The sequence below is a fragment of the Candoia aspera genome, chromosome 7 (assembly GCF_035149785.1).
Source record: "Candoia aspera isolate rCanAsp1 chromosome 7, rCanAsp1.hap2, whole genome shotgun sequence".
NCBI classification, from domain to species: Eukaryota; Metazoa; Chordata; class Lepidosauria; order Squamata; family Boidae; genus Candoia; species Candoia aspera.
Window position 1 is genome coordinate 23,324,749 of NC_086159.1, and position 13,627 is coordinate 23,338,375.

The window sequence follows — 13,627 nt, forward strand, 5'->3', positions numbered from 1 at the left end:
ACCACATTGCTTATCAACTTTATTGTTCTTGGACATTGTCTAGTTCAGCAGTATTGGACATAGTGCCAATGATGAATTTTGACCAAGGCAGACTAGATTACTGTCATTACTTGTGATCTGGACACTAGAATTACTTTGATGCAGCCTTGAATTTCAATAACTTTTCAGCCACGGTATCTGCTGCTGAGTAACGTTTAGCTGCTAGTCTTCTCAAACTCCTAAGCCCTTTTTACACATTCCGGTCGGACCCAGGAAGAGAGCCTTTTCTGCCATGACATCTGCCCTTTAGAACATCATTGCCCCAGAGATTAGACTTGCCCTGACCCTGTTGGCCTTTCACAAGCACTGAAAACCTGACTTTGCCATCAAGCCTGGGGGACCCAATTTACTTGGTCTTGGTTGTGTTAACTGAGTGTTCTCGCTGCTGTTGTTTTATGTTGCTGTTGTTTTAAATTTGCTTGGTTTTTTACTATGTTTTTATTCTGATTTTAACTGTTAGCTGTCCAGAGTCATGCATATGGTATGGGTGGCTATATAAATTTATTCAATAAATAAATAGATATTTTCTGCTATAGCAGCTTTAGTGCTATGGATTCTTCCCTACACATTGCAATTGCTCTGTTGAAATTTATTTCAGTTCAACCCTTCCAGCTTGGAATAGACAGCATATTAACTGTTGAAAAACAGTTTGCAAATGGAAATGCCACATGAATAATAAACAATTGGATATTAATATTTCACTTGTTGTAGATCTTTCATTTTGGGGCATAAACTAGACATTACATCAGATTCAGGGTTACCTCCAAAAGCAACAGTCCTGTGTCTGAAGCTCTTCTTTCTCTTTTCTGCATAGTTTATAGGGATATACAATACACAATATGAAATGATTATTCTGTAAATTTTCCTGCCCACACTTTCTGTTTCCATTGCTCTTTGACTAAATTCCAAGGGTAGCTTCTAAAATACTAAAAAAGTAACCATAAAAAGAAGTATACAAATATGCACTGTACTGTATAATATAACAAAAAATCAATAAGAGAATCATAGAATTATATAAGGGTTGGAAGCAAACATGGAGATAATCTAGTCCAGTCCTTTCTCAGTGCAGGAATCCATGACTTTAACTTCCCTGACCAATGTCTGTTCAGTCTTTATTTAAGGCAGCCTATTTCATACTTGAACAGCTTCTGCATTAGGAGATTTTCCCTGATGTCCAACTTGGATAGATGGGTAGTTATACAAATTTTATTAATAAACAATAAATAAATTGAAATATGTTTCCTTGTAATTTAAATCTATGTTTCTTGTCTTATTTTCTGGAACAGAACTCAAAGTAATTCTCATCCATGTTCTACACAACAGCACTTCATATAGTTGAAGACAGCTATTGTATCTCCCTGCAGTAAACTTTTCTCCAGGTTTACTACTACACCCAGTGGCTGCAACTATTCCTAAAAAGCTTTTCCTTCCAGCCCCCTTATCTTTTTGGTTGCTGCCCTCTGGACACATTGCAGTTTTTCAATGTCCTTCTTAACATGTAGTGTCCAGAACTGGACACACTATTCCAAATGCAATATGATCAATGTAGAATAGAAAGGAACAATGATTTCTCTTGATCTTGACACTATACTTCTATAGTGCAGCCCAGGATTGCATTTGCTTTTTTTGTTGCTACATCACACTCTTAAGTTTGGCTCATGACCACCAAGACCCCCTGATCTTTTTTTGCATGTACTGCTGCTCAAATATTCCCCCCACCCCCGCTTCTGTACCCATGCCTTTTGATTTTTCCTAACCAATGGAAGACTGTATTTGCCCTTTGAAATTCATCTTGCTGGTTATGCCCATTATTCCAAACCAATCTGATCTTCTTTTCTGATAGGGTGGCCAGATCAGATTGGTTTGGCATGATTTATTGTTGAGAAATTCATACTGGCTCCTGGCAAGCAAAGGATTCTTTTCTAAATGCTTACAAACCAACTGCTGGTCTAGTACTGATGTCAAGATAACTGATCTGTAGTTACTCAAATCCTCTTTCCCCCCGCTCTTTGAAGCCAGAAGCAACACTGGCCCTTTTCCAGTTCTCTAGCAGTACACCCATCTCCCATGACTTTTCAAAGATCACAAAAAGAGGCTGTGAAATGACTCTTCAGGACTCTTGAATATAATTGGTCTGGTAATGGAGACTTAAATTTGTTTGCGGTTGTCAATTGCTCTCAGACCATCAGTTGATTTAGCTTGAGTTGTCACTTCTCTAATGCTGTTAATTTGTGTATCAATTCAGGCTAAACTATCCTGCCGAGCATATATTCTTTCAGGTATAGTAATGACTGTAACCAGTCAACATCATAGCTATTCCAACCACAAAATCTTCTGGCACTCAGTCAAGTCTAGAGGCCACTTAATCTAGGGCATTCTTGTTGTAAGTATGAGATCTTCTATTACCAAGATGGGATCATATGGATTAACAGCAACCTGCTCCAGGTAAGCCACAATCCCCTTTTCCTCATCGTTCTATATATTTCTTAAAATCTACCCATCATTTCATCATCTCAGTTTTTTTTCTGCAACCAGCATCTGTTTCAAATTCACAGGATCTTTATTTGCATTTCTACTGTATTCATAATCTGAATACCTTCAGTATGAACTTGCTATAGAAAATAAACTTATTTTGGACTATAAAAAAAACACCATCCACAATAAATGTTGGAATAGTGAGATTCCAGATTTCAGATCTATATTCTCAAAAAGTCAAAATATCCTCCTTTTGTCAATCATTCTGCTTGGGCCCATCTGTTTGATTCAGCTGCTTGCTAGCTGTACTGTATGCTGAAGATTCTTTTATTTGAAAGTTATGTGGGCTTGTATAACATTTACTGCTAGCCAAAGCAGTTCATTCATTCATTCATTCAATTTATAGGGCCGCTCGTGGCCACCCACTTGCCAACCAACACTGGGATTAAAAACATCACGGTAAGGGGAAAAAAGCTATAAAACACATTATGCCAAGCACACTAACACACACATCACATAATAAAAACAAGCTCAACATAACATCAGGCCCAGTGCCTGGGAGAAGAAGCATGTCTTCAAGACATTCCTAAAAGCCATCAGGGTTGGGGCCAACTCAATTTGAGGGGGGAAGCTGTTCCACATGGCAATACTGCTATAGAGTAGGCATGCCCCTTGGGTCCCATAAAAATACACTATTTAATTGATGGGACCTGGAGCATGCCAACTCTGTCTGATCTTGTAGATGGGCAGAGATCATTAGAGACAGTGATCCTACAAATATCTAGTCCCTGTACCATAATGTACACTGGACACCAGGGTCACTGCTGGTATACAAGGAGCCCTTATGCAGAATTCCACCTAGTGCCCCTCCCAACAAAGCATGTTTTAAAGATTGAAAATGCATTAAATATAATTATGCAAGGGCCTGCTGTGACACAGCTATAGGTTCCATCACCAGTCTTGGTGGCCAAATGTGCATGTGTGAAGTCAGTAAGCCTGTGTTGTTGATATTGTAGTTCTCTCTTTTTTTTTCCAATTTGCAACTTCTCACCCCTCATGTGGCACAGAATTTACACACCAGGTTGTGGAAGCCTTGCTGGCCACTAAGGAGACCAAGAGATAGTAGAGGTTGTGATGACAGGGTAAAAAATAGCAGTATCAAGGAACACTGCCAGCAACATCAGGCACTCTCAAACCAATGGTGCCTTATGGGATCAAGACACAGAGTAATCAAGATGAGCCTAATTCTTTGGGCACTTGAGGCAGAAGATTCCAAGAGCATCTCTCTTGCTCCCTGGCAGTAAAAATTCAATCCACCCAGTGATAATAATTGATAATAATTGATAAACATTTCTTGCCCTTTTATGACATCAGAAACACTAGATAGAATGGGTGCTTTAAGAGTGCAAGAGTTGGGTGGCTAGGAAACATTTAATTTAATGGTTTTCAATAACAGCACTGCTGAATTTCAGAGTCACTGGGAGTCAGGCAGGATGGCGATGATGATGATGATGATGATGATGATATACAAAGACCTGCAAATAGAAGTAGAATGACTGCGGCAAAAGAAAGCAAAGGTAGTACTTATAGCACTAGGCACTTTGGGTGTAATTCCAAAACTTCTGGAGCACCACTTGAACACTATCGGCATTGACAAAAGCACCATGTCAATTGCAAAAGGCAGCCTTACTTGGAACAGCATACATCCTGCAACGATACCTTTAACACCGTTAAACAACAACATCTGCCTATCCTAGGTCCTTGGGAAGGACTTGATAGGTGGATAAAAATGCCAAATCCAGTCTAAATATCTGGCTGACTGTGTGACCAACCATAATAATATCAAAGTAAGCTCGGAAGGCTGCAAAAAGGAGTCAGGGAAACATGTGGCTTGACCTAACCAACTTTAGAAACATTTGGTGGAATTTTTTGTTTGTTTGTTTGTTTTACTTTTTGAGCAAAACACACAAAAGCCACAGAATTAAAAAAGACAAATGGCTAAAAGGAAAACAACTGGGTTCAAAAAACGGAAAGTGAATGTGAGAAATGGATAATGCACATATGAGATCCTAAAGAGAATTACAAACATTTCCATCACCCATATTCAATCTTTTTAAGAACCTCTGACCCTATCTCACATTGGAATCAGATATTTCACTGGCAAGGAACTTGCTGGTTATAGCATGCCACACATTTTGTATCATTAGGTCAGAGGCCTGTGCCTCATATTTTTTTCTAGGCTGATAGCATACTTGGCCTTCGGATGGCCCACATGCTCCAAAAACCAGGCAGGGCCAGGGCAAAACTAATTTTGATTTCATCTTAAACTGAATAACAGTGAAATGAATTATTTTCACTCGATGACTTTTGAGAGTCTCCTAATGCCTAGTAGCCTCAGGCTGTACACTTCTCAATTTGATATTAGTAGGAGATAATGGAGAACAGGACAGGGGACTACGGTTCCCAAAACACTTATGTCATACCAATGCATGAGAATGGTAACTTTTGGCAAGTAAAATACAGGAAATTGTGGGGACAACAGTGAACATGCCTTTCTACTGGAACAGCTTCCTGCGAAGAATTTGTCCATAGTGTACCCTGCTATTAAAGCAAACTCAATTAATTGCAAGCAAGTTAGAGCTGGCAGAGTTGAATCAGTAGCAAAAAAAGCTGCCTTGGCTCCTTCAGGAAACCCATATTTCAATTTGTTTTATTCTAACCACATCAGATTGTAAAAAGTGTCTTGGACTGGCAAACAGCAATGGGGAAAAGGGGCAAAAGCCCTGTGTGATTATTAAAAAGAGAAATAAGCTAGGTCAATGTCTGGCAAAAAAAAAAAAGAAGAAAAGAAAAAGATCATTCTGGGCCCTTATATGATTGCATGTGTGTCCATTTTGTTTGACACTTTTGAGTCACGTAGATCTGATACCTTAATATGCTTTTCATATAGAGCTAGCCATATATGAGTGCTATGGAAATGAGCGTCAAGGAGAAATTCTCCTATTGCTTTTGTACTTCGTAATCTTTGCAGCAGAGATTGTTTTACAGCTGAAAGCAGCATTGCACATTGCAGAAGGATGCATATATTCTACTGATTCAATACACTGCATCGATAACGTTCACAGACTGGGATATGTAGCATCAACCCCCACCTCCCACCCCTAAGGATTTTAGGGAATCAAAAGACCCAGTTGTCTGGATTTCTTTTTTTTTTACAAGTATCCATTACAATGTCATAGCATCAAGAAGTTATGACTATTCTGTGTTCGTTCCTGTCTGGTTACGAGCGTGTTGTGTCTTGCGTCTTTGGAATAAATTCTCAAAGTATGCTGTTGACAGACAAAAGATGAGCCTTCTCAAAGAGCCTTATTTTAAAGGACTTTTTTAGGCATGTCATCGAAGAAAGAATCAATAAGTGATCTGAAGATATGCAGGCAGGATCTGTAGATGACAAGGTGGTCCGTCACTATGAGCTCTTGTTTGCATGGAGAACTGCAGTTTCACAGCCTCTTAATCTTCTGGTATTAGGAAGGAAACAGGTTACTGATTCTTTTCCAGGCATAAAGGCTGTACTGGGGGAGTGATAATGCAAAGGTGATGGGGTTTGTATCTCTCATACAGGAAGTATCCAGATTTTCCAGATTCTTCTTTAGTTTTTAAATTGGAGGCTATGGGTTTCTTTAAAAAAACACGTTAAACCTATTTTAGGTCTTAGCATACAGCTTTCATGTATTTCCTATCTCAAAATCAGAAACTGCACTGTTGAAATTCAGACGTCCTCTTGTGCTGAACTCATCCTTTTTTTTCTTCTTCTCCCATTGATGTTTTCTGTTAAGTAGCTATTATACCAAGATCATTTTTTTTGGATATCATGAATTACGAATTCAAGTCTAGCGTCCAAGATAGCACGAAGGATGCTGAAAATGTGGGTAATGTTTGTTTATTTATTTAAACCCTGCCATCCCACCTATATATAAATATTCAAGGCAGTTTACAACATCCAGAACAAAAAATTTAAAACAAAAATTGAAATTAGTTAAATTTAAGAGAATAATTTTTCTTCGTTGTTGTTGTTTCCATTTAGGTTTGTTTAATCCCTCAGCAGATGCAATGTCTTTGCCTGCTGATGTGTAATAATAGTTTGGCTACTCTAGCTCCCAAGAGTTTCTTAAAATGCATTTTAGGTAAGCGTTTTCTTTTATTTTCTGTAACAGTACTATATAACCCACCACTGTTTCAAGAATCTTAAAGGTTCTATATGCTATTCTCTGCATCACATTTTATTCTCTGAATAGACCCCTCCTTCAATTTAAAGTAAATTCATACATAAATATCTGTATTGGACCATGAGAAAGAGAAAAAAATCCACAGTTAGCTAATACTTATATTTACAGTGACCATAAGTCCTTATTATAAAGGACAGTCCTTTATTTCGGAAAGCTGTGCCTTAGATTTATTTCTTCTTCAAAAACTCACTTTTCTCCCTTATTTTGGTCATTTACTTTTACCTTACAAATGGTACCACTTAATGCACAGTCTTTCTGTGAAAAATATGGAAATGGGATTATCTTTTTTAAAAAAAATACATATACTGTTTGATTTCAGGTATTTTTATTAGAATGTGTTTTTGTAAAGTTCTTCTTGGTTTTGCTCTTGAATTTTCCTTTGAAAGCAAAGTTATAAACCTAAACAATTATTATTATTTTTTATCCTTATGAACCTCTTTCAGATTTGCTCCTTTTTCAGGCTTGTTCTTTATTTTTCCCAAGAAAATATGGTCACCGGACCTATATTATTGCCAACCAAAATGCTGGGAAAAATGAGCAAGATTTTCAGTACTGCAGAACTCATCGTCAGGGGGAGGGTCCAAAGAGCAAAAGCTCCCAGGACCTTGGAAAGGAGGGCCCCGGACAAGCATCTTTTCACCCCGGCCAGAGGGGAAAGGACCGAGAGTCTCCTCGCCACCGGAGACCGTGAACTCACCGCAGCCTGCGCACTTCATCCATCCGAGTCGACTAGGAAGACTTTAGGACCGCGAAGAAAGCAGCGAGACAACAGCCGGACGCGACCATATTCTCCAGCAGGGTGAGTCGAATCGTGTTCCAAGGCGACCTTCTTGGAGGTTCTGCTGGCCTTCCGCGGGTTACACAGACTTCCTCTGCGGTCTCCCCCTCAATCTTAAATCAAGTGGTAGTCCCCAAGCTAGGACTAGCTCCCAGCCAAATGAAGTGGCGCTTGCGAGCTGCTGCCCGAGACATCCTCCAGAGCAGCAGCGGAAGGAGGAGGTCGCCGCCGCCGCCAGCATCGCGCCAGCCCAGCACCCTGAAGAAGCCGGCCGGTTGCCCAGCGCTCGCTGCCCCCGCGGCCGTGCGCTCCGGCTCCTCCGTCACGCAACTCTTGGGAAAGAGCCTGCGGGGCGAGGGTCGCCTCCTCCCGCCCTCCTCCCCGCCACCTACCTATTCTCGCCGGGACAAAGCCATGAAGCAGGCGCTGCTGGAAGTGATGAGGATCAATCGGATTTGCCGGATGGTTTTGGTCACTTGCTTGGGATCCTTCGCCCTCGTCATCTTCTATTTCCAAAGTATGTTACATCCAGGTAAGGATGGCTTCTCGGTCGGTCGGTCGGCTTCTCCGGGGACCGCTGGGTTGGACCGGAGGTGGAGGTGACGGGGCGGGGAGGGACCAGGCGAAGTCAAGATTGCTGCGGAGCGGCACGCCTGTGTCCTCCTCCTCCTCCTCCTTCTCCTCCTCCTCCTCCCGGCGCTGGGGAGTTGAGCCGGGGCCGGGTGGCGGGCGGCGGGCGGCGGGCGGCGGGGAGAAGGAACTCCAGAGGGTCGGCGCGGATGCCAGGGGCTGCCAGCCCCAGCGTCCTCGGCCCACGCAGGTGGAGGGCACCAGTGAGGAAACGGCTGGGTGGAACGGAGCCAGCGAGGTAGCGGGAGAGAGAAGCGAAGAGATAGCCGGGAGAAAGCTGCGACCGGGACGGTCCCCTCCCTGCGATCGAGTCCCAAGGGAAGGAGGGAGGCGGTGGCCGGCGGTGGCGTTGGCTGCTGCTGAAGAGGAAGGCGAGTCTCGGGATCCTCGCGGCGGCTTCGCCCTGCTGGCCATGTGCGCGGAGGAGGAAATCTCAGCTGCTGCGAGAGGATGGGGAAGAGCGGGCGCGGAGGCTCCTCGCGGGCTGGTCTTACTTTCTTTCCTGGGGTTGCGGCTCACCCGGGGAGCGAACACCGGGCAGGATAGCACCTTCTTGTTTGGGTGGGCAGAACAAGCGGGGAGGGAGTCCCCCGCCTCCCCGCGACTTGAGAGAATTGAGTGGCGAGCGCGACAGTGGAATAAAGCTCCCTCGCAACCGCGTCGGAAGTAACTTCCCAACTAGTCAACGAGGGGGTGCCTTAGCGCTTTTCTCACACACCCAAACGACCTTCTTCGTCTGCGTGTTCTCGCTCGGACCAGTGCTTGTTTCTGGTTCTATCACTCTTTTCCGTTTTTGTTTTCCTCTGATTTATAACTTAACCCTAATTGCTCGAATTTAGGATGAAGCAAAAGGTCTGGATAAAAGTTGGTGTCATGAAATCCAACATGTAATTCTTACACGGGATTCCCTTGAAAGTACTAACAAACCACGAATCACATCGTATGTTCACATGCAGTTAAAAATTCCAATGAGTTTGCATGATCTGTATAGGATATCCCTAGGAAACCACCCTCAAAACACAGAGCACATTTCTCATCACATGTAGCAATTACTGGTGCAGTGGTAACACGAATATGTGGAACTCAGACTTGGATCTTCTTGAGTTGCCTGATTTTTATAAAGGATCCACAGGAAGCCATATTCAAATCATAGATCACAGCTGTTTGCATGGAGTGAGGCTACAAAAGCATGGATCCAACCATTTTTCACTCTAGTGTGGTACAAAATGTGGATCTAAATTATGGATTCACATAATTTTTATATGAGACCCACTTGAAGCTATTGCCTTATCACAGATCACATACAGCTGTACAGAATGCACCATAACTATTTTGGATCTGACAGGTTATTCTAATGCTGTAGCACAAAAGGTCATGAAAACATGAATCTGAGGTGTGGATCCTCAGAGATTTTTATGATTTTACATGGGGTCCAACCCACAATCATAGTGTTAAGCATAACAATTCCAATTATTTTTGTTGCCACCATGGGGCAAAATGTGGATTTGGGACATGAATCCGTGGATCTTACTGATTTTATAGGTCTTTACATAAGGTACACATGAAAACACTATCAAATCACAGACCACATTCATCTGCACAGCTGTCACTCACAGTTATATACTCACAATCATATATCCTAAGATTTTTTATACTATAAAATAGTTAAGAGCAGAGACATCACACTGACAACAAAGGTCCGCATAGTTAAAGCAATGGTGTTCTCCGTAGTAACATATGGCTGCGAGAGCTGGACCATAAGGAAGGCTGAGAGAAGGAAGATAGATGCTTTGGAACTGTGGTGTTGGAGGAAAATTCTGAGAGTGCCTTGGACTGCCAGAAGATCAAACCAGTCCATCCTCCAGGAAATAAAGCCAGACTGCTCACTTGAGGGAATGATATTAAAGGCAAAACTGAAATACTTTGGCCACATAATGAGAAGACAGGACACCCTGGAGAAGATGCTGATGCTAGGGAGAGTGGAGGGCAAAAGGAAGAGGGGCCGACCAAGGGCAAGATGGATGGAAGATATTCTAGAGGTGACGGACTCGTCCCTGGGGGAGCTGGGGGTGTTGACGACTGACAGGAAGCTCTGGCGTGGGCTGGTCCATGAAGTCACAAAGAGTCGGAAGCGACTGAACGAATAAACAACAACAAAGATTTTTGGCACTACCATGGTGGAAAAACATGGTGCCACTGATCCTCATTGCAGCTCAAAATTTCTAGCAACATTTACATGAAGCCACTGTCAAAACCCAGATCACAACCTTCTGCACAGAATGAGCCATACTGATTCTGATCAATTCTGACATTAACTGTTTCAAAAAGGTGGCTCTGAAGCATGGATTCCTGTGCTTTTTATATATTTACCACAAACCATGTTCAAAACTTAGCCCACAGCCTTCTGCACAGAATCAGCCATCAGAATCTTAGTTGTGATTATTTTTGGCATTGCCATAATACAACCTCCTCTCCCCAAAGCCTTGGATTTGGGCCATAGATCTTCATGGATCCTCTAGATTTTTACATGAAATCTGCCTAAAACACCATTAAGCCATAAATCCCATTTTTTCCCCAATGGACAGAGAACAAAATCACAACTTTAATTATTTTTATTCTAATGTGATGCAAAGTAGAACAGATTTCTTTTTAATCTCAGCTGATCTGACTATTTTTGGACCCTATGGGAAGAAGATTCTGAGGGGCAGATTCTTAAGAATTGTCATCATTTTATCTGAAACTTCCATCAAATCAGAACTAAATCATGGATCTGAGGCACAAATCCTTATGAATCATAGAAACCATCTCTCTCATACTTTCAAAAGACTCAAACTCACACATTGTACTGGGAAGACCAATGATTCAGTGATTCATTGTGCTACCTCTGCACAACAAACTTGCATCTCAGACATGTAGTTTACAGAAGCCCATGATTTTCATGCACATCTATTGTCACAGATGAAATCAATGAACAATAGTTCAGTCTCCAAAATGGGTAGTTTGTATGCATCCACATTTCAAAATGTAAATGTATTTTGCCAGTCTAACACTTAAGAGAAATAAAAAAGAGCCACTGTCAAATCTAGGATCAGTGAGTAAATAATACAAATAATGGATCCTATGTTCCATGACACCACGCTGATGGAAAAACATGGATCCAGGGCATAGCATGACCTGTATCCTTTGGATTTGTGCAGAGGATTATTTCAAAGTGATGCTCAGATGACATAAACATAGACTTCCTTATAGGAAAACCATTAATTTAGTGATTTACATTCTCACTTTACATACTGTGATGGTTAGTAGCTGTGGCATCAGGTTCCTTGCTGCTTCCGTCTGGCCATGTCATCACTTCCTCATGAAACTGTAATGTACCTTCTCCCAGTAACTAGAGCATTGCCTAAAATAATACTAACATTGGGTCTTCATCGAAGTGTTCCAGTCATATCCATACAATCATCTTAGCAACAAAGCGTTCAGGGTTGATTTTAGAGTTCCTTCTTCTAAAAGTGGGTTGGTTCTCTCATACTTGCAGAGCCCCATCTGCCCTTGCTCTCCCCTTTTGGATGGTCCTTAATTTCACCCCTCCCCTTTTGATTTTATTGGCAAGGTGACTACTGGAATGCCATGCTCACTCTCAGGGTCATTAATGTTACTGGGCCCTCCCACCATATCAAAGTGATAATCCCTTGGAAGGGAAGGATGGCAGTTTCAAAGAAGAGAATACAGGTAAAGGGGTCCCTCCCTTCAGGAAAAGATCATTACAGTGTTACCTGCAAATCTGCCAGCTCACCATTCAGTTGTGCTGTCCATATAGTACATAATGACCAAATGGAGATCTGTGAAATGTCTTCCTTTCCTCCTCCCTCCCTCTATGTGTACTTTTCCTCTCACATTCAAGATGGCATTCATGGAGACCCATCATTTTATCTTCACAAAAACAATTGTGTGGTCTGTTGGACTGAGAAAAAGAGTACTTGGCACAAAGTGTGTGTAGGATCACAGCCTGCATAATACAATTACCAGTTTGACCCTTCAAGATGGTGTAGCGTAATGTAAAACAAACAACTATCCTAAGAACTAGAAGGAGTAATCAGTAGTCACGTTAATGACTGCACTGTGTATTTCTTATCTGGTGTATTGGTTCACCGTGTTGATAAGCAAAGGATGCTACATCATCACTCAAAGATCCTACCATAGCATCATTTCTTCCATTCAGATCCTACAGTTCATTTTTTGTTGTTGTTTATTCATTCAGTCGCTTCCGACTCTTCGTGACTTCATGGACCAGCCCATGCCAGAGCTTCCTGTCGGTCGTCAACACCCCCAGCTCCCCCAGGGACGAGTCCGTCACCTCTAGAATATCATCTATCCATCTTGCCCTTGGTCGGCCCCTCTTCCTTTTGCCCTCCACTCTCCCTAGCATCAGTATCTTCTCCAGGGTGTCCTGTCTTCTCATTATGTGGCCAAAGTATTTCAGTTTTGCCTTTAATATCATTCCCTCAAGTGAGCCGTCTGGCTTTATTTCCTGGAGTATGGACTGGTTTGATCTTCTTGCAGTCCAAGGCACTCTCAGAATTTTCCTCCAACACCACAGTTCCAAAGCATCTATCTTCCTTCTCTCAGCCTTCCTCATGGTCCAGCTCTCGCAGCCACATGTTACTACGGGGAACACCATTGCTTTAACTATGCGGACCTTTGTTGTCAATATGATGTCTCTGCTCTTAACTATTTTATCGAGATTTGTCATTTCTCTTCTCCCAAGGATTAAACGTCTTCTGATTTCCTGACTGCAGTCAGCATCTGTAGTAATCTTCGCACCTAGAAATACAAAGTCTTTCACTGCTTCTACATTTTCTCCCTCTATTTGCCAGTTATCAATCAAGCTGGTTGCCATAATCTTGGTTTTTTTGAGGTTTAGCTGCAAGCCAGCTTTTGCACTTTCTTCTTTCACCATCATAAGGCTCCTCAGTTCCTCTTCGCTTTCAGCCATCAAAGTGGTATCATCTGCATATCTGAGATTGTTAATGTTTCTTCCAGTGATTTTAACCCCAGCTTTGGATTCTTCAAGCCCAGCATGTCGTATGATGTGTTCTGCGTACAAGTTGAATAGGTAGGGTGAGAGTATACAACCCTGACATACTCCTTTCCCAATCTTAAACCAGTCTGTTGTTCCATGGTCTGTTCTTACTGTTGCTACTTGGTCGTTATACAGATTCTTCAGGAGGCAGACAAGATGACTTGCTATCCCCATACCGCTAAGAACTTGCCACAATTTGTTCTGGTCCACACAGTCAAAGGCTTTAGAATAGTCAATAAAACAGAAATAGATGTTTTTCTGAAACTCCTTGGCTTTTTCCATTATCCATCGGATATTGGCAATTTGGTCCCTAGTTCCTCTGCCTTTTCTAAACCCAGC

At 42.1% G+C, this 13,627-nt stretch overlaps 1 protein-coding gene and 1 long non-coding RNA gene across 3 annotated transcripts in view; one reads left to right on the forward strand and one right to left on the reverse strand.

Annotated features, from left to right (window-relative positions):
• LOC134501351 (uncharacterized) overlaps positions 1-13,627 on the reverse strand; it is a 243,836-nt gene that overhangs the window by 143,256 nt on the left and 86,953 nt on the right. The gene's annotated exons all lie outside the window — the stretch shown is intronic.
• The window catches only part of CHST11 (carbohydrate sulfotransferase 11), a 178,193-nt gene continuing 172,261 nt past the window's right edge, over positions 7,696-13,627 (forward strand). The window contains exon 1 of one of the 2 annotated variants that reach the window (XM_063309064.1): positions 7,696-8,095. In XM_063309064.1, coding sequence (XP_063165134.1) covers positions 7,738-8,095 — 358 coding nt within the window. In that variant the 5' untranslated portion in view covers positions 7,696-7,737. Of the gene's footprint in view, positions 8,111-13,627 lie in introns of both variants that reach the window. The other variant, XM_063309063.1, reaches the window with a different exon arrangement.